This window comes from Doryrhamphus excisus, chromosome 22 (genome assembly GCF_030265055.1).
Source record: "Doryrhamphus excisus isolate RoL2022-K1 chromosome 22, RoL_Dexc_1.0, whole genome shotgun sequence".
Classification (NCBI taxonomy): Eukaryota; Metazoa; Chordata; class Actinopteri; order Syngnathiformes; family Syngnathidae; genus Doryrhamphus; species Doryrhamphus excisus.
The window spans coordinates 3,425,968-3,451,411 of NC_080487.1; the positions used below are offsets into that span (position 1 = coordinate 3,425,968).

At 40.9% G+C, this 25,444-nt stretch overlaps 1 protein-coding gene across 6 annotated transcripts in view; it reads left to right on the top strand.

The window, feature by feature from the left end:
* The window catches only part of cpped1 (calcineurin-like phosphoesterase domain containing 1), a 33,438-nt gene extending 8,005 nt beyond the window's left edge, over positions 1–25,433 (top strand). Inside the window, exons 3-8 of one of the 6 annotated variants that reach the window (XR_009120738.1) lie at positions 2,696–2,868; positions 3,968–4,099; positions 4,200–4,326; positions 11,038–11,266; positions 14,188–14,245; positions 15,055–25,433. Coding sequence is in view for 5 of the 6 variants with exons in the window: in XM_058061313.1 (XP_057917296.1) it covers positions 2,696–2,868; positions 3,968–4,099; positions 4,200–4,326; positions 11,038–11,183; positions 14,188–14,245; positions 15,055–15,077 (659 nt within the window). In the remaining variant the exon portion in view is untranslated. Of the gene's footprint in view, positions 1–2,695; positions 2,869–3,967; positions 4,100–4,199; positions 4,327–11,037; positions 14,086–14,187; positions 14,613–15,054 lie in introns of those variants that run through there. The other 5 variants (XM_058061313.1, XM_058061312.1, XM_058061311.1 and 2 more) reach the window with 5 other exon arrangements.
* Positions 25,434–25,444: the final 11 nt, after the last annotated feature.

Below are 25,444 nucleotides of genomic sequence, written 5' to 3' on the forward strand. Positions count from 1 at the left end.
GTCCGTCTTTTTTGTTGTCGTCCTTTATGTCACCTTTATCTCCAGTCATTAGCCATTTAGCTTGAGCTAAAGCTCTTCGTCACGTTTGGCGGTGTGAATATTCTAATCAGAAGCTATACCAATTCTATACTTAATCAAACTTACTTAAGATATGTCAGAGATTGCTGCGTAAGACTTCAAAATGGGATATTATCTTCCACTTGAAATTACTATAGTTTGTTTCATCCCAAAATTTCGGACACATCCAAGCAGCCCCTTATCTTCATTCGTTTTACTTTACTCGAGACATCTCAACTAAGCCTTTTGTCTTCCACCAAACTGGAAAGGAAACTCATTCTGACTCCTATGTACTCTATCTGTGACTTGACTTTCTTCAGTCATCAAAGCATTCTGGGTGAAGATGGGAATGTTGATCGACTCCGAGATCAAAAGCTTCACCTACAGGCTTAGATCCGTCTTCATCCCAACAGTCCAGTACAGCCTTTGCATTACTGCTGATATCACAGAACGTTGATCCAGCTCTCTTTACTTGATTGTACACCGCTTGTAAGAACTCACAAAAGGGGAAATCTCTTTTGCCGTTCCAACATATACAGTATTCATATACATACAGTCGTTCCTCGTTTATCATAATTGGTTCCAGACCTGACTGAATTTAACATTGACACACAATTTGAGTCAATCTGGATTGTATTGCATCTACAAAGTGAATACTTTCCCATAATTGTTGTGTGTATTGGAAAAATATTTTCTCCCCGTGGAGTCAAGCTGATGCTCAGCGAATATGCTGAATCGCTCTATTTAAAATCCAAATATGTGTAACAGCAGGATTATTACAGCGCTCCAAGTTACAACACTTCTGCCTCAGCATTCCAATGACACCTTTGCATGCTACCTTATCTTCTCTTCCAGCTTCTTTAGTTTGACATCTTCTGTTGCATACATTGTAGTAGAAATTGTAGCAGTGGCCAGACAGTGAGATTGTGGAATGTTGACTCCACACAAACATTTATGGCTGATATTGGTTGACAGTTGTCCATGAGGCAGCCAAGATGATATGTTACTATGAGCACCTCTCACTGTGTCTCTTGTGACACAATATTGATATAGTGTATGCCACGGGAGAAGAAAAAACAAACCACTCGACGGACTCGGGATAAACAGAAAGATGCGCCATTCTCTGTGATTACATCTCTACTACTATACTACACTAAATATATATTTTTGTTTTCCTTCTACTTATTAGATTTGACATGAGATGTACATGTACATGAACTAAAATACACAACTTGCAGGTCAGTGATTGTGGTTTGGCCAGGAGAGAAGGCTTTGCTGGCCCTGAAGTACATGAAATTTCCTGGTGCACATCCAGCCTGTTTACTATCATCATCTCTAATCTATGTCCATTTAGGTCTCAGTGGAATGAAGCAAACAAATGATCATCTGCAAAACGCAGCTCTATCCTCCCCTCCCTTCTTGAAAATGCTCCAGTGCTTCGTTTGTTGGACTTATTCTAAATTACCTGAATGGTGCACCGTGACTCCGTTCAAGCCTGTCTTTAGTGTACACTTTGAATATATTTACAGGGATTAGCATATACATACTCGCTGCGTTTCAGTCTTCTGCCAATCTTCATGTTTGTACATCAAGCAAGGAAATGAAATCTAGTCGCAAGTGGTCACTTGAGCTACAAGTGGAGACACTTGTACCTTTTGAAAGATGCTTGGCGGAATCACACAAATTGGCCTATTCTGACCAGATCACACACACGCATTTTAATGACAGGTTTGAACAGAGCTTTGTAAGCATGTTTGCACCAATTACCTACTCCTCACATTATGCTCTGATTAAAAAAAAAAACACATTACTAAATATTAACTACTTCAGTCATCCCTTAAGAGTGGATTCAAGGACAAATGTCATTACCTTTTTAAAGCTTTCTCTTTTCTATTTTGTGGGATACTTTGTCTTGGTAAACACAGGTTTTAACTAAGTGTCGGAAATAAACGGTAGCACTTAGTTTAAGGGGCTGTAAAGCTGCAGCAAGCAACCATGTTTAACACAGAACTCTGTCCCCACCTAGTTTGGGAAATTTTCAACAGACCCTTCCAGTTGGACAAACAAACAAATAATAGTGTGTGTCACACATGCAAAGAGTGTGACAGTACATTTGCTTGGTACACACAAAAAACAAAGTACTTGGGAGCGGGAAATCCATACATGCATGGCACCTTGACAAGCCAGGGGAGTGTGCATTACCACCGTTGGGAAGGGGAGGTGTGGAACCGTGTAAAATAACGCCACAAGGGGGGCACTCCTGAAAATACGTAAACCAGACTGGGGGTCTTTTGGGGACAGCTGCTTGTTTTTTTTTTTTGTTTTTTTTTTTATATTAGAGATCCCGTTGGACATTGGTACACCCTTAAACACAACCATGACGTTTTCCATCAGAATGTCATACATCAGTGTTTACCAACCGTTTTCAACCCATGGACCGGCTTATGTTCTTACAAACCTCTAGCCAGGGATCCACCGCATGAGTCGAGAGTGCGAGCCATCAGCTAGTAAAAGCTGGAGCTGTCAACTTGATGCCTTGCATGACTTCTAAGAGTATCAGTAAATGAGGTTTACAATGTAAACATCAAATTAAAATTATTCACTTCCTGTTTTTATTTGATACATTTTCTCCATTCAGGCTGGCCTTTTAGGGATGATCAGGAGCGAGACCTAAAGGACGCCTTGAGGGGGACAGACCCTTCCATTCCGCTTGTGTTTGTCAGTGGCAATCATGACCTTGGAAACACTCCTACCCCAACAACCGTGGATCAGTACTGCACTGCATGGGGAGATGACTATTTCAGCTTTTGGGTAAGCAAACGCCTCATGTGTTGTATTAAAGTCTGCTGGTGAGCCTCCTTCAACACTGCCCAGTTTGATTCTATTGTTGTATGACCCGTGAAGTCTTAAGTATTGTTTCATTTACTGTCCAGAACAAAAAACGAGTGCACTTAGTGTAGTTGAGAAGATTTATGTGACATCATGGACACGGTCTGTTGGAGATGATTGAGCAAGGAGCTAAAGACGCTGACCTTTCCTTGTGGGAAGGCTCCATTGCTTGTAGCATCCAGGTCACTGACTAGTTTCTACTTCGATTATAATTTGTGCTAGCTTTGAAACCTTTGGGGTTAATGACTGTTTAATTTACCCTTAATTGTTCTTGCGCTGCTACGTAATGAGTTGTGTGCACTTTTAACTCCTGTCCACTAGCAGTATCGACTATCAAAATGCAGATTTGCTGACGTCATCAGCCTGACATTTAAATGTTTATCGAAAAGTGTTCTTCCGTTATTAACCTTCAAGTCGATCTGCCGGTTTGAAGTAGATTGGATTATTGGATGTCAAGAACAAAACACACATGCGCATGTCATTGAATGAGTATTCCGCTGTGCTGAGGAATATAAAGGACCTTTTTAAAGCCACAATATCATGGGATTCAAGTGGCCATTTAGGTGCTGTTGATTCAGTCTCATTTAGTTTCCAGTCAGAAGGTCAGCTATTGGAAATTGAGTACGACAGTCGGCCCTCGCTACACCGCGGTTCAAACATCACTGCCGCACTGTCACATTTTTTTGAAAATTAATGAATAAATAATTGCTGTTTGGCTATGGTCTTTTTATTAGTCATAACATATTTGTTATTTGTAGGATTCTGGTCACTAGACATCCTTAATGTTACATTGTTTAGCCATTACAGTACCTTTTAAGATACAACATGCATGGAGTCAGCCATGACATGTCCAACATGATTGAAAAAACTTCTCCCATTGTGTGTGGAAGTGGTCATTTTTTGGTTTCTTGCTTTGTCCTTCTTCCCCACACTGTTTGATCCCGGTGAGCACATTTAGTCGAATGCCCATCTCAATTGTATGAATGAATGCCGCATGAATGCTTCTGCTGTGTCACCTCAGGTGGGTGGAGTCCTATTCCTGGTTCTAAACTCTCAATTGTTCTATGATGCTTCGGCCTGTCCTCAGTTAAAGGAGGCCCAGGAAACGTGGCTCGAAGAGCAGTTGAGCAAAGTCTCACATCCCTCTCGCACGGTACGTAGTCTCCATTGCTTTATCAAAATGTTCCAGCAAGATAACATAACATAATTCAGTGTAATTAATGGAATACTTATATGTATATGTATTTGTCCAGGCACCGAAACACATCATAGTGTTTCAGCACATTCCTCTGTATCTAAAGAACCATGATGAGGAAGATAACTACTTCAACTTGCAGAGGGAACTCAGACAAAAACTGATTGACCGATTTAAGAGAGCTGGTAAGGAAACTCTTAAATTTGTCTTTGTTTCATACAGGACCAGGAAATGTAATAGTTTATGATAGTTTTAGGCTTCTGTAAAGTGGTTTAAAATATCTTGTCTTAATAGGTCTTATCTTCTTAGCTTTCTGTCAAACCTGTTTATTGCCAGCGTATTTAACTGTAGCACTCTTAAGCTTCTCACCAAGAGGAATTAGGGGAAATTATCACACACACAAGAGACAGTCACAATCAAATTAAATAATGCATTAGCTGCCTAAAAGGAGATTTTTTTTTTCTTCAAAATACATTATTGTGGGCTTATAACAATATGGTGCAGAACACTGACAAGGACAGCAAGTGTTTACTTAACACACTTACTTGTGACACTATCGGACCAGTTTGGCACAACTGATTGACAGGGCATCTCGTATGGACACGCACACTCCATCATTCATCAAGGTGACTCTCGCTGTGTCGTATTAATTTGATTATCCAGCCATCATGCCTGCATGTATTTAACCATGTTGGTGTGTTTTGCTCTGATAACTTGTCATCCGCCATTGATTCCTCCTTCAAGCTAACTGTAGTTAAAGATTAAAAGGGCACACTCCTTGGTATACTGCACGTGCCATGGAGAAGAATATGCTTTATATATATATGTCCTTCCTCATCCACACACAACCTGACAGTAGTTACTATATACATTCATACATACAGTAGAGTACAGGGCATTCGTTGTAGGACATACTGTACATACGCACATGGTACACGTGGTCATAAATTACAGATGACATGCATGCTACTTTAAAGCAGTGTGCAATAAACGTCTTTCCCATGTTTGTCCTTGCATGTGCATAGACATACAACAGGAAGTGTGTGTCAGCACGCTGCTTTCAATCAAAAATGGGAAATTCCTTATGCATATTATGAATGACAATGTTAATAAATACACCCATCCCCTGGTTGTTTTCTTCAGTGGCAGCACCAGTTTACTTAAGTGAAACAAACATTTTATTGGGTTTATTGTTATGACATTCAACAAGTGCATTTGCATATTCCTCTAGATAAATGGTCGTAACTTTTAATTGTGGAGGGCCTGCAAATTGCAAAAGTCCCACAGTTATTAGATGTAGTTAGAAATAAGGCCTGAAGGAGAAATTGCATTTAAAGCATTTGTATGCATGCACAACACTAAACACGACACAAAATTGCCCTTCAAGGTGTAACCTCCTTTGCGTAACACGGCTCCAAGCCTTTTTCACTTGGATGATGGGCAGCCTGTATTAGGAGACACGGGACACGTGCATGCTGAGTTTTTATAAACGGCACTTCTGCCACCTTGTGGGGTTTTTTTTTTTCAGTTAAAAACTGCATTAGACATGCCGTTTTTTAGTGTGGAGTTGCATCATCACCAATTTGACATAAGTCTGGGAGCGGTCAGGTTGGAAAAAAATGTAGGTATATCTCAATGATAGCAAATTTGAATGGACAATACTGCATATTGAATGGAAAAAAGCCTGGGTTATATTGTTGTTGTTGTTGTCTTTTGGTCTGTGTGGCAATGGACTCTTTCCTCTTATTCAAGCTAAATCATGTCTCTTCTGGACATACAGTATAATGGTTATGGTAATTTACCTCCCCCCCTTTGCGGTGAGATGTTCACGCATCATTGCCCTCCCCTGTGTGTCTGTCCTCACCACTGCACCCTCTGATCGGAATCCTCCAGATGTGCTCTTGTACTCTGGTGATCACTACTGTCATTACAGTAAAGGGCAGCATCATTAACCTGGAATGCACACACACACACACACGCACCTTTGGCCACTCCGGAGAATTCAAGGATTCAAGTACAGTGTGAAACAATCCAGTATCAGATCAAGCATGGCTGTGATATCACACACGACATTGCAGTGAACCCTGCACTTCCAACTGAGTGTCTGTCTATCTCAAGTTCTTCAATCTAACGATCTGTAGGAGTAAAATGCAGATCATAGCTCCTTCTGACAAAATGCAAAATGCATCTAATTGAATGATCCTTGCTGATATATTTTCCATTTTTATTCTTGTAAGATATGCCCATGTTTTTTTTGTGTGTGCCACATGTGTTTGTTATATGAATACATAAATAGCCGTGCAGTGGTGCATTTTTTTCCATGCATGATAAATTTGTCTGCGAGAATCTATATTTTATCTCGGCACCACAGCTGCACGTTGGCATTGCATTGCCAATTAGTCTTCGTCTGGCTCGTCAGAGTGAGCAGTTTACACCACGGGACTGTTGACTGCATTCCAGCTCATATTAATGATACACTGTCTCTGCGTTATGACCCCCAGTTGGGCTAGTAAAGCATCACAGAGTCCCTTTTTTAATTGCACAAGCAATTACTGTGGGTTGGGATGCGACAGTAATTTGTCTGATATTAAATTTTGCCTCCCTTTTTGTACAACGTCATGCCCGTGTTGTGTTTTATATTGTTTTAAAGGTAGAGCCAAGCTGCTCTGATTGGACGGCCAAGACAAAAAGACTAACTTTAGTGTGCAGTTACATTTGATGTCAAACTCTTGTAGTGTGTGCTGGCATCATTCCCACTTTGATTTAATGACCCTAAAGGAAGTTGTCCATTGTTCCTGAGGGTCTTCTGTGCTGCTTCATCACTATCATACCTGTAATCATTGTAAATAGGGCTCCCGTAGGCTTTACTGCGGTTACACTTTACTTCCCACTGCTATGTGTGCACTTTATTGAACATTCTCCAGAGGGAGTAAGACATGCACAAAGTTTATTGTCATATTTGTTCAGTAAGTTTGATGCACATCAAGCATCTCTTTTCATGAATGCTGAAATCCATGGCGGGGGACCCGGTGTGTCCTATACAAGAGGCAATTGGAGTAGCAGAAATCCCAGTGGCGCTCTCAGCCTCTCCTCTCACCATAGAGTAGATGGAGGTAATTGGTATCTGTAATTAGGTTCCTATATGCCTCCAACTCTTCACTTGCATCTTACTCGTTGAGAATACTTTCAGCATATATGCGGGGACACATTGGATACAGAACTCCATATCAGTAAAAAAAAAAAACAACAACAAAACAAGACAACAATAGTGCAGCAGAAACAGCCGTCCAAATCCCAGCATAGCTAGCGGCTCGAGATTCGTACATGCATTAGTTAATTAGCAGCCAAGATATGCCATGTTCTGCTTTGCCGAGTCTCCATTTTTCTTCCTTTGTCGCTCACCCTCTTCCCGCTGGGCGTCTTTATCAGCAAGGGTCTTACTCCGCTCAAAAGGGAAGGCACATTTATCACTCACCAGGGATTTGATAAGAGGCCACAGCTAAGCATTTAACCCCATTGTTTTAATGATGAGGTTGAATAACGCCTTTTATATCTCACCATCTCCCTTAGCGGAGAGTATCCCTTGTGTCTTTATCATTCGGCCAAACATGAGATTAGTGATGATGATGATGTATAGAGCCTATACGTATCTTTTTACATTTGCAGATAAGACTGTCTTAACTGAAAAAAAGCTGAAAACAATTGAAAATGTAGTTTGTCTATGAGAGTGATTGTTAGGACACACTGTAGGAAAGGCATGCTACGTGATGACTGACGGGTCATATTAGTTTATAGGAGGCTTTGGCCCGCTACAGTAGATTATTTCTCTTCTCTATGTCATGCAAATGATCATGATTCATAAATTTGTGATTGTTTCCCTGCACGTTGATGACAAAAGCGCACACTCTGCATAGGAGAGAAAGCAACAAAGGTACTGCAAATGGCTTCTCTGTGTAATAACCCACAAAGGGGGTTGTTCAGACGCAGGACAGAAATTTGACATGCAATTAGCAAATCCCATCTTGTTGCTGGGAAATCGGTGACCAACAGATGAAAGGGGCTTGACAGAGTGTGAATTAAAAAAAAAAAGCCTCAACGAAGAAAGGTTTGCAGGTATCAAAGATGATGAGATGGGCTTGAACATTTTTTTTCATTCCTTTCATCTGTCCTGTCATTTGGTAGTCCGTGTCGGCAGACTCAGCAATTGCATTAAACATGCTGTTTATATCAGTCATGGAAATACATGTTTATATATGAGCTACTCCGCTCTCCTTTCTGTGCATTTCCTGTCACCTGTACCAGTATTCAATTTCACTCCATGTAATTTCCACCCTTCACATTTTGTATGTTTTCATTACTCTGTCTGCTTACTCTGAATTTTTTTTCCCTCAATGTTCTAACACCTCGCCCCCCCCCTCCCTGCTTCCAAAGTCACTCCCCTACTTCTTGCTAGTCAAAGCAAGGGCCAGTCCCCAGATGGGAATGTTTATCAAAAGGAAAAGCACAAAAGAAGCGGAACTGTTTCCACGCTTACAGGTAAATAGGATTTCCATAGAGACCCAGACAAGGCGAGGAATTATCACCCCAGTGTGTGCATGTTTTTACTCGGGTAGCTACCCAGTCAGCGAGAAAAGTGTTCTGGAGACACACTTGCATCCCCCTTTAAGCAAGAACCTTACACGTAGTATGGTTATATGCCGCATTTCACAGGGGCTTAATTGTTTTTGCATGGTATTGTCAGTAAATGAGAGCAATTTTTATCCTTCATGTAACTTGGCTGACTGCAGCGTCGACTCGAGCATCTAAAGGCTTGAAAAATCCCAGAGGGCTACCCACACTAACTGCACTGCAAGGCACTTTGATAACAATGTACACAAAGTGATGTATGCCGCTTTCATTTTGTGCCTATGTAAAATCACAACTATTTTCCCAGAAGGGTGCCAGCTGTCATTAACCTAGAGGCGGCGGTAACCTACAGCAATGCATCTTAGACCACCCGCTATGATGCTTTCAATCCTGCGGAGAATTACAGCAGCTGTCTTCCTGCCTCCATAGTATGAAGTTAGCCTTTGTAGCTTTTCATTGGACTGTTTTCACATTCCAAACAGCTCATCAAGTCAATGATTAAAAAGAAGAATGCTAGGTTTGTTCAAAAAAACAAACATTCAGTACAGCAACAGAGTGTACAGCATCAGTCTAAAAAAAATAAAAAATAAAAACTTTTACTTGAATAGATGTTTTTTTTTTACCCCAAACAGTGCATGGATAAACAGTAGCTTACCAGAAATAGCATCGCTGTCCTCATCTTCCTCCTGCGTCGTCTTCAGTGTCGGAATTGAAAATTTCAAATTTATTCTCAACAGTATTTTAATATATGTTCAGTGGTTGTGTCACATACCAGAGTGTGTCTTCAGGGACAGCTTTTGTCTGCAAGCCAACCACACTCGCTTATGTTTTAACCCGACAAAGACAAAGGTGAAAAAGTTCCGCATGTCGAGCAATGTGCAATGATGTGACTGAGGTGGGACATGGTCTATTGAATTCAGGTCAGATTACCCATAGGTGGGCTTGTTCTGTGCCATGTTTTCATGAATGTGCCAGCAAAGCGCTAATGTTTTCCCCACAACAATAAAATTGTCTGTTGGTTCACTCCAATTCACTCGCCTATGTGTGTGTGACACACATAGATAACTTGAAAAATAAATGAATACTGCAAAATCTGAATAGTGTTGCGCTTAGCAAAAAGGCTGATTACAATTGTGTAATAGTAAAGCTAGTCCCTCCTCTTCCAGATGATTGAAGGTAATTGAAAGTGCAGCACTTGGGTCGTGACGGCACACTGCATTTTGCCATACTTTTCACTGTGAATACACTTATGCACTGAAAATGATGAGCGAAGATACGGGAGTGCGTGAATCGAGACACAGCCGTAGTTTTGTATATCAGGCGCTACCTGCAACCTGACATTTGGGGATAATGGCTCTCACTGTGGATGGCTGGAGTCCCAAAGATTTAGATATAGCTTTATAACCTTTTCTAGACTGATACATTTCAATGGCTTTCTTTCGGTATCATATTAAAAGTGACGCCTGTTTTATTTCACGCCATGTGATCCAGGCACACTACTTGTACAATTTACCGGTAGTTCGTGATCGACGTATTATTGGGCACCCCTGCTGCTTTGATATCGCCTCATACAGCTGTAACTGTTGGTAAGTTGTGGCGGATTCATTATTTAATGGTCCACTGTGAGCACAGTGTGCTCTCACAGAAATATTCATCTAATTTAGGTCACCTTTGGTAGTTGAGGTGCTGTTTGATTATGCAGAGTGGTGGACATGATGATTCAGGGCAAGCAGTATCAGCTAGTATCAGCAGTAGTTTTTTTAGCATCTTTTGGGCGAAGGGAGGCTGAAAATTCAGTGCATGTTTTTATTTAATTTCATCAGTACTGTCATTTTGTAATATTTTTTTTATCCTGACTATGTATGTCTTGACTGCATTTATTGCAAGCAAATCATAGCGCTCCTAATTGCTTCCTGTCCTGAAAGCACTTAACACATCATGCCCTTATTACTTTTGCTCCGTTCAATGCACATCATTGTAATATTAATAAAATAAGGGACCAGTCTTTTCCCTCTGAGCAAGGTGGGGGGAAAAAACTTTTTGAGAACTATTTCAGAGGCACTGTATTAAACACATGCTGTACTTCTAAATGAACTATTTAAGACATTGATTCTGTGTTGGCTGCCATTGGCTGGCGACCAGTCCAGGTTCAAGTCCAGTCAAACGTGGTGTGACTCAAACAGCATCGTGCCTCCTCACAGATCTAGAACATAAGCACACACTAAAAAAGTCATTTTTTCACCCCCCCTTTTGACCTTGTCTCACTGCAGGGGTGAAAGCAGTCTTCTCTGGCCACTATCACCGAAATGCAGGCGGCTGCCATGACGGCCTCGACATGGTCGTGAGCTCGGCCATCGGCTGCCAGCTGGGCGAGGACCCCCATGGCGTCAGGGTGGTTGTCGTGACCGCCGATCAGGTGACCCATCGTTACCACAGCTTGGAGCAGATGCAAAGAGCAGGGATGGACGAGGACCTCAGGAAGCTCCTGCAAGCCTGATGGTCAATGAAGTCATTTTTGATTTTATTTTTTATAAAGAATGTGAATTTTTCAAAATATTAATACGAATCTTACCAGATTAAACACACATTTTCATTTTATATCAGTGAAACCTCTAAGGTCAAACACAGTCTACTCCAGGACATTGGTTAAGATTTTAATTGTTTTTTTTCATTTCTGTTTTTGGAAGGAGAAACATTCAGTTCCAGGGTCAAACTGTATCCATTATAAAACCTATTATAATACTAACTATAAATGCAAAGTTGTAATAATATAACAATAATGTAATACAGCTAAATTACCATAAATTCAACCTAAGCCACACCTACCAAAAATATGTACAGTGTATAAAGAAAAAAACTTTCATATATAGGCGTCCGCATTGTGACAAGGAAAAAAAAAAGCTCAAGAAAAAGCAACACTTAGGGAGCTATGCCTTTAGATGCTTGCTGAGCTGAAGTCTCACAGAATTTAATGAACTCTCACGCGATACACCGATAACTTTACTTTTTAATTACTACAAGAACAATTTTTTATCATTGATAGTTCCAAGTGTGCTGGCCTGTCGTATCCGTTGCTGCTGTTTGCCTTTTTCACATATTTGTGGTTCATTAAGCCATCCTATGCAAAGGAAATTCAGGTGCTTTTAATGTCATGATGTAAAAACTGTCAAGTGCAGCTACATATTTCACACTGTGTCGCAGCACTGCAAGCGACAGCGTTGATGTGTGTCTCCTCCTGGTGGAACTTGCAGTAATTGAGGCAACACTGTAGCTGTAGCATGCTGTAGCACCGTGCGATGCACTTGCAACTCGTCTTCCTCCTCCTTATGCACAATTGTTTTAATGTGAGCAAAAGACAGCGAAGCACTATCATATTGGTTAATAAGTGCAAGGCCTCTCTACAATCTGGGGGATGAACCCATTGCCACCATGAGGCATAGAGACCAAGTTAGCCTGAGACAGGGGAGGAAAAAAAAAAGGGACAAGTAATCTGGCACCGCAGTCGCTGCCGTTGATTGACAGCAAGCGGTAGAGTAACAGGATAAAATGGGAGAATTCATCTGTTCACCTGTCAGTTCCTGTTGGTGTAATGGTACAGCTGCTTCAAAAGCAGAGGGCCTGGACAGTTTTTTTTTGTTCAGTTTTATTCTGTTAATTTGTATTTTGCATTAAAAATGATTAAACAAATAGATATTAATACAAGAGGAGAGGAGAGAGGAGATGCTTTGATTAAGTCATATAGCATATTATTGCTATTCCAAAATAACATTCAACTTTTGTTTTTGGGGCCGCGATAACTGCATTTTTGTAATATATGATTCCTAGAACATTATTAATTTCTAAATACACTTTTTTTTACATTATTAGAGCTCTACAGACAAAAAGTAACACCCCTGTAGTCACCTTCACAGTCCTATAATTCTATATATACAACACATTGCTCAACTCTTATGCTGCTGGGACTCGACGGCCACCACCTAGCAAGCTAGTGTGCCAGCGAGCTAACCTCAAATTAATTTCTTCGAAATTTAAGGTGGCAAAAATGTACCACTTCCACACGGAACGGGAGGAGAACTTATTTTTTTACTCTATCATGCCGAACATGTCATGGCTGACTTCATGTAGTGTTAAGGTAAAGTAATGTAATATAAGGTAATGTCTCAATGTTATTTTTGAATTGAATTTATTTCTGACGAATCACCATGTAGTGATAATCAAACCGAGATCGCGAGGGACAACTTTAGTGCGAAAGCAGCAACTAGTAGCGTACTCCTTTTTTAATGCATTTGCATGAATTAAATCACACCCGTATAAAACATCTCATTTAAGTCAAATGGATATTAAAGATTATATTATATTTGTGTTTCAATATTCTGAAGATAATCGTTATACATATACAGCAGGTCCTACAAAAAAAATTTGAGTACATAATCCAAGAGTTAAATTATTCTCTTTGGTGAGGATTACATTATTTTTACATTTATTTAGTATTTTAGGATTTGCCGTAGTCATATGTATAGTATGGTTGTCGCCACTGATTGGATTTGTGGTGTTTATCTTGCAAGCCTTCAAATCTCCTCTCTCCACTTAGTAGAATAACATTAAGTGTGATCATGTTATTAAATGCTTAATGAAATAGCTGATTTCAGGCTCTAAGCACATTCGGTGGTTATGTGTAATTTATGTCATTTGGAGCGGCATCAAACCAGAGCCACTCTTTTGCGGCCCCGTCTATATGGAAGCAGCCTGAACATGTACAAATGTGGCTTTCTTTGCCAGTCCCACAAAGGTCTCAATTCAATTACTCACACAGAGACTCTCACAATCACCCCGACGTACTTGGAAATAGTTGTCATGGCAACCCTTTAGCAACACATCTGTGTGTCTTGGCAAGAATGACTGCCACAGAGCGTGTACTGTACATCTGTGTGTTTGCATCCATCCGTAGTCTGCTTAGCGTCATAAACAATTTCCCATTAGCATCACGATCACTGACCTCGTTTTACACAGACAGTTTCTGTCCCATCCCTTCCTTTAAAAAAAAAAAAAAAAAAAAAAAACAGCAGTAGCTGTCGGGAGGAGGGAAAGCGTTAGGTGTGTTTGAGTAGAATGGCTAACGAACATAATGTGTGGAAAAGCATCACTTTCACTTCCTGCCTGAGAAAGAACCTTATGTACTAATCCATTTTGGTATTGTCAATCATATGCAAGCTCAAATCACTTTATGACTACAGTATTTTAACCTGTGTAGTTGTGAAATTAGAAGATCCTGTGACCTGATTGGTTGTATTTTTATAATAAATGTTGATTATACCTGATTGCTGTTGCACATTAGTGTCATTATAAAATGACATTTAAAAAAAATATTGGTTAGATTTCCACGCTGCAGATAGGAAAATGTTTATTTCTTTATGTTTCAGACCAGATCCCCAGATCTCTATCCCGTGTTTCTGCACTCTGTCAGCTTTGCCAAGTTTGGTAAATGATTACACATCTGCCTGAAATGCATCCCGACTGTCACGAAAGTGTCTCTGCCAAAAATAATCAACAAAAAGTACACACATATCACCATGTTTTATCTAGACAGGGGATGCTGTACTGCACCTGGCAACAAAAATCATCCAAAAGATGTGATGCAGATTCTTAACACTCCACCCTCTTACCCAAATATGGAGGGGGAAATATTTGCCGTTTAAAATGATCAACAAGCATCCATCCCTGCAGTCTTTTTATGATGCACAGACAAGTGTTGTTTCCTGTCACTGTGCGTTTTACAATTCATGTGACAGTTTGTCTGTGACCTTTTCAGAATGTACAAACACGGATGCTCCACCCCCCCCCCCCCCCCCCCCCAAAAAAAAATACCTCATCCTCTTTTACGTTTGTTAAACGGTGATAAATATGACATTCATCTGCTATTGCAATGCTTTTGTTTTGTTTTTGTTTTTTTTTTCTCTCTCTTTCTCCAGATGACACAAAAATCTGGTGGGAACAGATGCATCACACTTCATGTAGCACAAACAGCAAATTATAAATAATGCAAAATACATCATAGCTTGGTATTTAACAGATGAATATTGGCCTCTTGAATCAGCTCTAATCCACATCCGTAAGCCAAAACAAACTGAGACATATATTTTAATGAATGAATCAATGGAGTAGTTTTTGTTGTTTGTTATACCAAGACGCCAGTACAATGTTATGCTTCTAAATAGTATTGTTAAATGACATACCGCGTATGTCCAAAGCTAATAGGCTAACCATTTCTGTTTTGTGTCACCACACAGAATCCCGGGTAGCACCCAAGTGAAAAAACTCCAAAAGTGGGTTTTGTTTGAAGATGAACCGGAAATGTAACTTGAGGCATAGGAAAGTGGTTCTGGCTGCTCAGTACAATATGGCTACAGCTAAGTCATTCTTTATGGTTGCTTGAGTAACACACGTTATCAAACTCAAAGGTGAGTACACAATGTATTGTTTTTATGTTTTAATACACTGTGTTTTTTTTTCACTTCTATGATGGTTTGGGGCAGTCGAGTGGTTAGCGCGCAGACCTCACAGCTAGGAGACCAGGGTTCAATTCCACCCTTGACCATCTCTGTGTGGAGTTTGCATGTTCTCCCCGTGCATGCGTGGGTTTCCTCCCACATTCCAAAAACATGCTAGGTTAATTAGCCACTCCAAATTGTCCATAGGTATGAATGTGAGTGTGAATGGTTGTTTGTCTGTATGTGCCCTGTGATTGGCTGGCCACCAGTGCCTCTCGCCCCAAGACAGCTGGGATAGGCTCCAGCACCCCCCGTGACCCTCATGAGGAAAAAGCAGTAGAAAATGAATGAATGATGGTTTGGTCCGACCTGGAGAAAGGAACCTCGTATTCGCTTCGTCATCGCTGAGGTTGCATGCACTTCCCTTAAGAATTGCCTCAGTTCACTAAGTTAGTCGCAGTTCCTCTTTCCCATAAGAGAAATTGTTTCTTAATCGAAACAAATGAGATGTTTGATTTGGCCTCCAAAAGTGTTGAGCGTGATATTTTTGCTGCTCAAACACGTAGACGTACATACAATATATACACATTCATCGGCACTTCACCCAAGGGCATGACTCAAAACATGCTGCCGAGTGCACAAGTCCTTTCACAATTCAAGTGGAGGTGGTGAACTCCGGGTTAAAGGTCACGTCCTTTTTCAAAGCGCATGCACGCTGGAGCGAACCCTCCCAAATCATCAGTGGAAACTCACAAAAAAGGCCTGAATATTTGGGCTCATTGATGAATGCTGCTTATAAAGTGGTGAGCACATAACTGGTTGCCAGATCTTCTTGGCTCCATACGGCTCATCTAAGCTTGTGGCACAGTCGTGTGAAGGTTCATCACCTTGAAAACCATAGTAGAACAGATCCCGTTGAATTACATGGTCCATAACACAGCTTTTGCTGCAATAGAGAAGCTATTTCACAACACAGACGTTCTCCTGAATAATGGATAAAGACTTAAAATCCCATTAAATGACCTGCCACAGTCTAGGATGACTTACACTTTGTGAGCTGGTGTCGAAACAACGCTCTTTACTTCCTGCTTAAATCACCATTCTCTCTATGATTAGCAATTGAAGTGTTAGCTTGAATTACACGACTGGCTAACAGGTTTATAATAAGAAATGCTGATATTATACAATGACCTTCATATTATTATTTAATTCTGCTTTCCTTGGTTACGCTTCCAGGGATGGAATAAATAGTGATTTAGAGAAAATAATAATAATTCACCAATATTTTAGTTGTAGTATTAGTGTGTGGAATAATAAGAGAAATAGGGAAATTAAGGGAATAGTACTCCCAAATGGGTATTAAATAGGGTGACAAAAACACTCAGATGTAGATCAAACATGTACAAGACAAGTGTTTATTAAATTTACAAATTTGGCCCAATAATCTCACATAAAAATTCCTAAAACTCACTGGCTAACTCTGAACCCTGACGTCATTTCTTGTCCGCATGTCGTTCACATTTATAGTAACACACACACATGAGTCTTATTTATGTCTTAAATGGTTTATTTACTCATATTACGTCTACCATATTGGGTAATATGAGTGTAAAGGTGGATGTAGGGGTGTTATTTCACGTTGAGAGGGCTCTAATCATGTTGAAAAGCATATTTAGATGGTAGGAAACAGGTTTTCTATTCTTTTAACTATAAAAAATATTCCATTTAGATTGAATGAATCCAATTTTGTGGAAACTCAGTCATCCCAGTCGGAACCAATTAACCACAAAAAAACGAGGAAGTACTGTACTTCCCTAATAGACTGGTGGGACCCGAGTTGGACATCGTAAGCATTCAGTTGTCCAAAATGTCCTGGTAAGTTCAAGGAATGGGATTTAAGGAGTGGTCAAAGCTGGCTTGATGATGGAATAATCAATCAATACTTTATTCCATAAAATGTAGTTTTGTTGTAAAGATAAAGATAAATAAGTCCAAGACAAACACACTTAGTTGGCTCTTGCTACCATTGCCCCATCATTTACCCATGTAGCCCACAGGTGTCGGGGGGGGGATGAGTGGAAGTTGGCACATTGAAATGGTCAGGGTTGCCACCCCTGCTGGCACCGAGCCCGCTGACAGATCGAGCCATCTGGGCAGCAGACATTCGGTGACAGGCCCGTTCATCCATCGCTGCATCCCGCCGCCAGCTGGACAGACTTTGAGAGCTGGTGGCGGCTCAGCTCCTAAGTGGCTCGCTACGCTAAAGCGTGTTTTGGTGATTCAGGGACTCGCTGGGGTCAACAATGTGCATTATCACAGCATTCGATGCAGCTGCTAGTCGCATGTGTGCTCGGTGTATTGTGTATTCTGTCATCATAACGGCTTACGTGTGCCACTTTATCTCAAACAAAGTCATCTTGTTTGAATTCTCCCTGCATTCGTCTTTAATGGTGAATCATTTCAAAATAATATGGACCCAGGTAATGCATTAACAAGAACTGGAATCCCAGTTTGCATAATCTTTGGGTTGGCTTTTTTTCATTGACTCAGTCAGATATGGAACAGAAGGCTCCATGACATTTACCCACAATACTGTTCTTCACACCAACGCCGACTGGACTCCCACTCTTTCCGAGTGGAGATGGTAAGATAGTTTCACCACTTTGTTTTGGACCCGAGACTCACGCTTCTCCATGACAAGCCACCTGTTGACTAAAAAAGGAAGTGGACCACCAGATGGTGACATGTTTCCTTCTAATCTATTTTTAGATTTAATACAGAGCAATGATTCATGTGCAAAATCAATGTGTATTATTACAGTCATGCAACTAGTGTTGTCATGTGACTTCCAATTCCTGTTCAGTCAGGTGACAGCTTGTACTTCAAAATATATATATATATACACCCTTTTACAGAGATATACACACACAAACCCTCTTTTACATACAAGAATTCAGACTTTGGAATAGTCTGAATCAGTTGAGGCTGCACGGCGGATGAGTGGTTAGCGCTCAGACGTCACAGCTAGGAGACCAGGGTTCAATTCCACCCTCTGTGTGGAGTTTGCATGTTCTCCCCGTGCATGTGTGGGTTTTCTCCGGGTACTCCGGTTTCCTCCCACATTCCAAAAACATGCTAGGTTAATTACCGACTCCAAATTGTCCATAGGTATGAATGTGAGTGTGAATGGTTGTTTGTCTATACTACGTATGTGCCCTGTGATTGGTTGGCCACCAGTCCAGGGTGTACCCCGCCTCTCGCCCCAAGACAGCTGGGATAGGCTCCAGCACCTAGAAAATGAATGACTTGGTTGAGCGATGTGGAAGTACTAGCAAGTAATAGCGGTTTCATTGAAAAGTGTGGATTTTGGGAAATATTTGTTGTTGTTTGTTTTTAGCATATAGGTAGCCTGAACGTGTTTAACAGTTTGATGTAGGAATGATTTGAATCGGTTGAGAAATGTGGCAGTAGTGTCGGGTACAGTAGTTATTTTAGAGAAAAGGGTTAATTTTGGATCACCCCCTAAATTTTATCGGTTCTTCTGCATCCCATTTCCGACAATTCCCGAGAATTATATCCATATTATTGTGTTATTTTGAGCACAGGCAAACATTATCTCAGAAAAGTAGGCAGCCAAAACGTGAGACAGGAGGTTCTTCATTAAGCGCTTAGTGAAATTTAAGTAAAAATTACTTTTCCAATTATCCCAATCATTTGTGAGTGTGTGGGGGGTGCATGCATTATTATGTGGAATGCTGATCATATTGCATCTTATCTGTATTGGAAACCATTTTTGTGCACTCATGTCGTTCTTGGAAATTAGTCGCCTCTCAGTCGCTAATTATCATGTTGAGTTTGATGTGTGTAGAATACTAATTGTTGGAAATTTAAGTTTGTCTTGCATTCATTCAATTTCATTATATGTTTGTGTGAGAGAGACAAAGAGAGAACGTTGCTGCCTTCTTTCTGCTGGTGTCAGGTGAAATGTGCGCATTCCCAAGTAGTCAGAAGGCCCTCTTGAGTCATAAAAGTTCCTGCCGGCTTGAGTTTTCTTTTAGGCAGCCGATCAATTTCGGCAATAGCAGTGCAGCAATTCCCGCTGTCATCACAGCGCTCTCGCTTCGATGTTGCATTGACCCCAAGGAGGTGCTCAGTGTGGCAGCTGAGTGGGAATGGAGGCGTTTCAAACCACCTGCTTTACCCCAAGGACACGCACACACATTGTCTTTGTGCATATCCACACTGTGACATCACACAAAGTTTGCAAAGCTCCCACTTGCACACGTCCACAGGCAGATTTAAAGATGCTGGCAAATATTTAAAACACACCCATGCGGATATTTTTATCACATGCCTGTCAGTCAACACAGCGGGACGGGAAGGCACATCTGCATGCCATCACTATGGCCGTCCATACACTAACGAGTAATAAACGGAGTGGAACATCATCACGGGAGATGCAGGCTAATGATACGCTAAACTGTCAGGTGCATGGCTGAAAGTGCCTGCGGTGCGAGGGAACAATCACTCCTCGTGATTTTAATATTCCGTGTGGAGGAAGGATGGATGGATTGCCCCGGCTTAGTGAGCATAGTGTATGTTCCTCGGTTCATCCATTCTGAGGGGACATCTAGTCTCGTCTCTGGCGGCTTTAATTGCAAATGTTAATCTGAAATCAGGGCGGCACGGCGGTTGAGTGGTTAGCGCGCAGACCTCACAGCTAGGAGACTAGGGTTCAATTCCACCCTCGGCCATCTCTGTGTGGAGTTTGCATGTTCTCCCCGTGCATGCGTGGGTTTTCTCCGGGTACTCCGGTTTCCTCCCACATTCCAAAAACATGCTAGGTTAATTGGCCACTCCAAATTGTCCATAGGTATGAATGTGAGTGTGAATGGTTGTTTGTCTATATGTGCCCTGTGATTGGCTGGCCACCAGTCCAGGTGCACATGAAAATAACTATTTATCACACACCAACTTAACACTCAAAAGTTAGCTAAGAAATATACAAGTACCAAGATAAGTTTAAGATAAAAAAACAAAGGCTGCACGGTGGACATGTGGTTAGCGCGCAGACCTCACTGCTAGGAGACCTGAGTTCAATCCCACCCTCGGACATCTCTGTGTGGAGTTCTCCCCTTGCGTGTGTATGTTTTCTCCGGGTACTGTATGAATGGATATTTGTACTTGGAGTTTGGAGCATTATTAGAGCCCTCTTAACATGAACTAACACCCCTATAGTCACCTTTACAAGCATATTACCCAATTTTTATGCTTGAAAATGCCAAAAATATGTAAATTTGTTTTAATTTGCAGATTTTTGACTAATAATAAACCCATTTTAATCACCAAACAGTATGATTTATGAATATATTTTTGAAAATCATGACAGGGTTAAGCCAAATTTCTTGCATTTGACTCCACAGAAAGAACCAAACAAAAACACACACACCCATGGGTTCATGTAAAAGGGTGCCTCTGTGTGTTTGTGGCTATAATTGCATTGCTGTAACATGTTGACATTCAAAATCACTAATCTGTTTTTGTAATTAGCCAGGCAGCACAAAAATAGAGGCTGAGTGATTAAAAGAAGGAAAATCCAACCAAACGGGCTTTTTCTGACACATTCACTGATGAAGCAGAGGCTCAGCACACAAAAACAATTACCCTTTCACACACGGCGTCAACGACACAAACACCCGCCGTTGCACGCACTCGGTCAAACGCACACGCGTATACTGTACATACGCTGCCGTCACAATGCTAATTAATCCACATATCTTTTCCCACACAGGATCTCTTTGGCTTTCATCCCTCCCTCAATTAGACTGAACTTCCAAGTGCTCTGTTACGTGTTTGGATTAGGGAGAATTTATGAAGGAATTCTAGTGTTGTGCTTTTGCCTTTGACTTACGGCATTAAGCGTTTGACAGCTATCTGAAACCTTTGTGTTTAGATATGGCGTAAGTGTTTCAGCTAAACCGTCCTTACGTTGCTGAGTTGAGTGAGCATGTGCAATCATGACCTTGCAATCACGCTCCTTAACTCGTCTTCTTTTTCTACTCCGCTGAGCTGAGAGATGGGTCAAAGCCAGAGTAAACGGCTCTTCCGTCGTGATCTTTGACCCCCTGCCTCTTAGCGCCTTTGAAACCCTTGACAGCGAAGATCTTGAGTGTGAATAATCCCGCCGAGTACTGAGGTTTTTCTCCTCCAGATCACCGGTCCCTGATCTACCAATGTATGTTATGTGCTGCTGCCAAATAATAATATGTAATATACATAGCCCATTACCACGTAGCCTTTTTATGCATTTATGTTCAGACCCCGGGGTCTCGTTAATAAAGGCCCGAATACGCACAAAAATATCAAGGTAAATATGAATATGGACCAGCTCTAACTGGCTGAGTGACGTCGACACAAGCGGTTGTCGACATAAATTTCAATTTAAAAAATTTTTTGAAAATTAAAAATTGTAACAATTTAAAAAAATTTAAATAAAAAAAAAATTTAATTAAATTTAAAGCTCGCCATTGCTTAACATCACGGTTATGTCTAACATCCATAAAAACTACCCAGGATGAGGTTGCTCCTGAGAGACACCAAATGAGACACTAATAAAGCATGCAAGTCCCTAAGCAGCGTGTTCGATTCCCTCCAATATTCTGAAGCCTCACTCACTGATCAAGCGCTCCCTCTAATGCGTCACGGGCGGCCACTGTAGCATGTTGTCGACATAAATTTAAATTTTAAAAATGTAAAAAAAAAATTTCAAGATTTAAAAAATTTAAAAAAAAAATTAAAATTTTTAAATTAAAAAATTTTTTTTATTAAATTTAAAGCTCGCAATTGCTTTACATCACGGTTATGTGTAACATCCATAAAAACTACCCAGAATGAGGTTGCTCATGAGAGACACCAAATGAGACGCTAATAAAGCATGCAAGTCCCTAAGCAGCGTGTTCGATTCCCTCCAATATTCTGAAGCCTCACTCACTGATCAAGCGCCCCCCTCGAATGCGTTACGGGCGGCCACTGTAGCATGTCGACATAAATTGAAATTTTAAAAAATTTTTAAACATTTTAAAAAATTTTAAAAACATTTTAAAAAAAATTTAAGATTTAAAAAAAATGTAATTACAAATTTTAAAAATTTAATTTACATTTTTTTTTTTTAAATTACATTTAAAGCTCGCCATTGCTTAACATCACGGTTATATCTAACATCCATAAAAACTACCCAGGATGAGGTTGCTCCTGAGAGACACCAAACGAGATGCTAATAGAGCATGCAAGTCCCTACGCAGCGTGTTCGATTCCCTCCAATATTCTGAAGCCTCACTCACTGATCAAGCGTCCCCCTCTAATGCGTCACGGGCGGCCACTTCGGCCTGCAAAGACTTTCCCCCTCCTGACACATCCTGACTCCAACCCTCCAGCCTGTCTTGAATTATTCATCTAATAGAAGCCCAATTCTCCAAGCCGCCACAACAAACATTACAGGTATGGATTGTGTTTGTCTCTCTTGTCCCTTCAGCTCCTTGCCATGCATTTCTCATGATTTTTTACACATTACCATCTTTTATTGTCACTGATAATGTATGCATATTACAGCCTAGGAAGCACGGAGGGCTTTTTACTTTTGGTAATCAACTCCCAGCTTTACATAAACAAAGAAATGACTTGTCTGTGTGATGGAGCATTACATCGCCTGGTCTGGCTGCTGCTGCTGCTGCTGCTGCTTGACCCGGCCGGCACTTAGTGGCAAAAAAATGTGCTGCTTTTCAACCATCAAACTGAGACGGTGAAGTAATAATCCCAATTTGTGCAACATGCAGCAGCAGCAATGCCAATTTGCCATTTTACGCTATAATCCGTCCGTTAAGGTGCCATTTCAGTCTGCCTGAGATGGAACACATGTACCGCCTGCAGCGGCTGTGGCAGCGGCGTCCAACGTTGTGTATTTCTACAACACATTCCTCGCTTAACACTAAAAGGCTACCAGGGAGTGACAATGGCTGATACAAGCTGTTGAAATAATAGCGGATTTGAAGGCGCCAATCATCAGCAGCGGTTGGTGACTTCATTACAACATTAGTTGTATTGTGCAACCAAACCTTTGTTACATTTTTATTTCTCAAAATGCCCTTTTTTTGTTTTTTTTTTTAATAGTGCAACCTTGGTTAGCATCATTCATTTCTTCCAGGAAGTTCAACTCTAACCAAAACGGATGCTAACCAAATCAAAGATGTGATTCTTGATGTAACTGAAAACAGATTTTCTTTGGGTTCTGTGTGAAAGATGGATACCAAGTAAACAGTTCCAGTACAGTAATGCCTCGTTTATCCCAGTTAATTGCTTCCATACTGTGATAAGATCATTTCCGTGAAGTAGAATTCCTTATTTATGAATGAAATATTTTCTCAGAGCATAAAAAGCCTATTTCCAACCTTCTAAATATGTTTTTTAACATTATTAGAGCCTTCTAAACACCATGGGCCACTCGATCCGCAACTTGGGCCTTTTATTGTGGCCAACCTAAGTGTCAGGTTTAAACCCCAACACTTGTAAAAAAAAAAAAAAAACTGCCTGTACAAAGGAAGACACAGAGAGGTGAGTTTCTTTTTACTTGCAAGGAGAGTGAAGGAGACTGCACAGTTACAATCCTCCCAACCAACTCTGAAACAGTCTCCTTTCTCCATGCTTTTATTCAGTTAGGAACGCCCTAGTTACAGGAGATTTCAACTGATAAGGGGAAGGGGGGGGGTTTAACTATTCCAGTTGAAACCGGTTCTTTCGTACAACATGTTATCCATAGTGTGTGGGTATCTCCTCCTTGGCATGTGATCTTCTGGAGACACTCACACACACACACACACACACACACACACACACACACACTCTTTGAGGTCACATCTACTTCTGACCCGTGCAGCTATGGTATGATAAAACTATCTGCTGAGAGAATGTTCTGTTCTCTCTCTAATCATGATATACACCAAATGTGCAAGCGACACAACATTAATCTTACTTTTGCCACGTGAATGATATGAAATGCTTGTAGGTCATAAGAGTATAGTAAAAATAGAATAACTTTATGTACAATTCACGTGTAACTTGTGAAATGGATGAATTATGAATGCCAGCAAAAAGTAAAGTGTTTATGTTTGATAAACATCCCTACTATTCAGATTAACTCCGCTAACTCTTCAAAACTAACTCAGCAAGGAAAAAGGGAATAAGTCTCTTCCGATGACTTCCAAGATGGAATGAGAGTAGGTTCCCTTCTCTTCCCGAGGCCAAGCGAAGCGTTTTCCCTTCGAGTCCTGTTGACTCTGTGGCTTCACTTCCCACTTCCAACACAAAGCATCCCGCCTCTTTTTTTTTTTTTTCCTAATGAGAGCTACGAACGGCCTTCAGCTGTTTTCCCAACTCGCTCTCTCTCCTTCCCTTCCCTTCCCTACGCTGCAATGGCGGATATCTCATTTCATCATATCCTCTGGCACGGCATCAATTTCAAGCTGTTATGCTGTCATTTACAGTAGGGGCCTGATTCACACTTGAGACTCACACGTGAAGAATCTCAAGAGTGCCAACAAAACAATATCATTCCTCCAAGCACATTTACGGCCCATTTCCGTCTTTTCATGTAATATAAAACTGTAATAAAAACCAAAATAAATGTTTTTCTTTCCTTATCTCTGCCCTTCTGTCTTTGTTATGTTTCATATTTCTTCCTCCCCGACATCAAACTGCTGCTGATCAGCGTCCAGAGAACACAACACCAACACACACATCATTCCAGAGGAGCTTGTGGGAAGCCTTTGTTTGCAAATCAAAGTACTCCACTGCTCCCTGTAGGCTTCATGTGGAAAGTGCATGACTTTAATCGACTTTTTTTTTATGTGTAGGCTTCTTGGCCTGACATGTTTGACTACGGGTATAAAAGTGGTGGCAAAGCCATCAAAGGATTGCTGCTTCCCATCTACTGAAATATCCCCTGGTTGCTCCTTAACATGTGTCATGAATGGGAATCAATTCCCACAGCGGTATATTTATGTTCTTATTTTATTTTATTTACATGTTCATGGTCTATTTGGAAAGTTCATTCATTCATTTTCTACCGCTTTTTCCTCACGAGGGTCGCGGGGGTGCTGGAGCCTATCCCAGCTGTCTTCGGGCGTAAGGCGGGGTA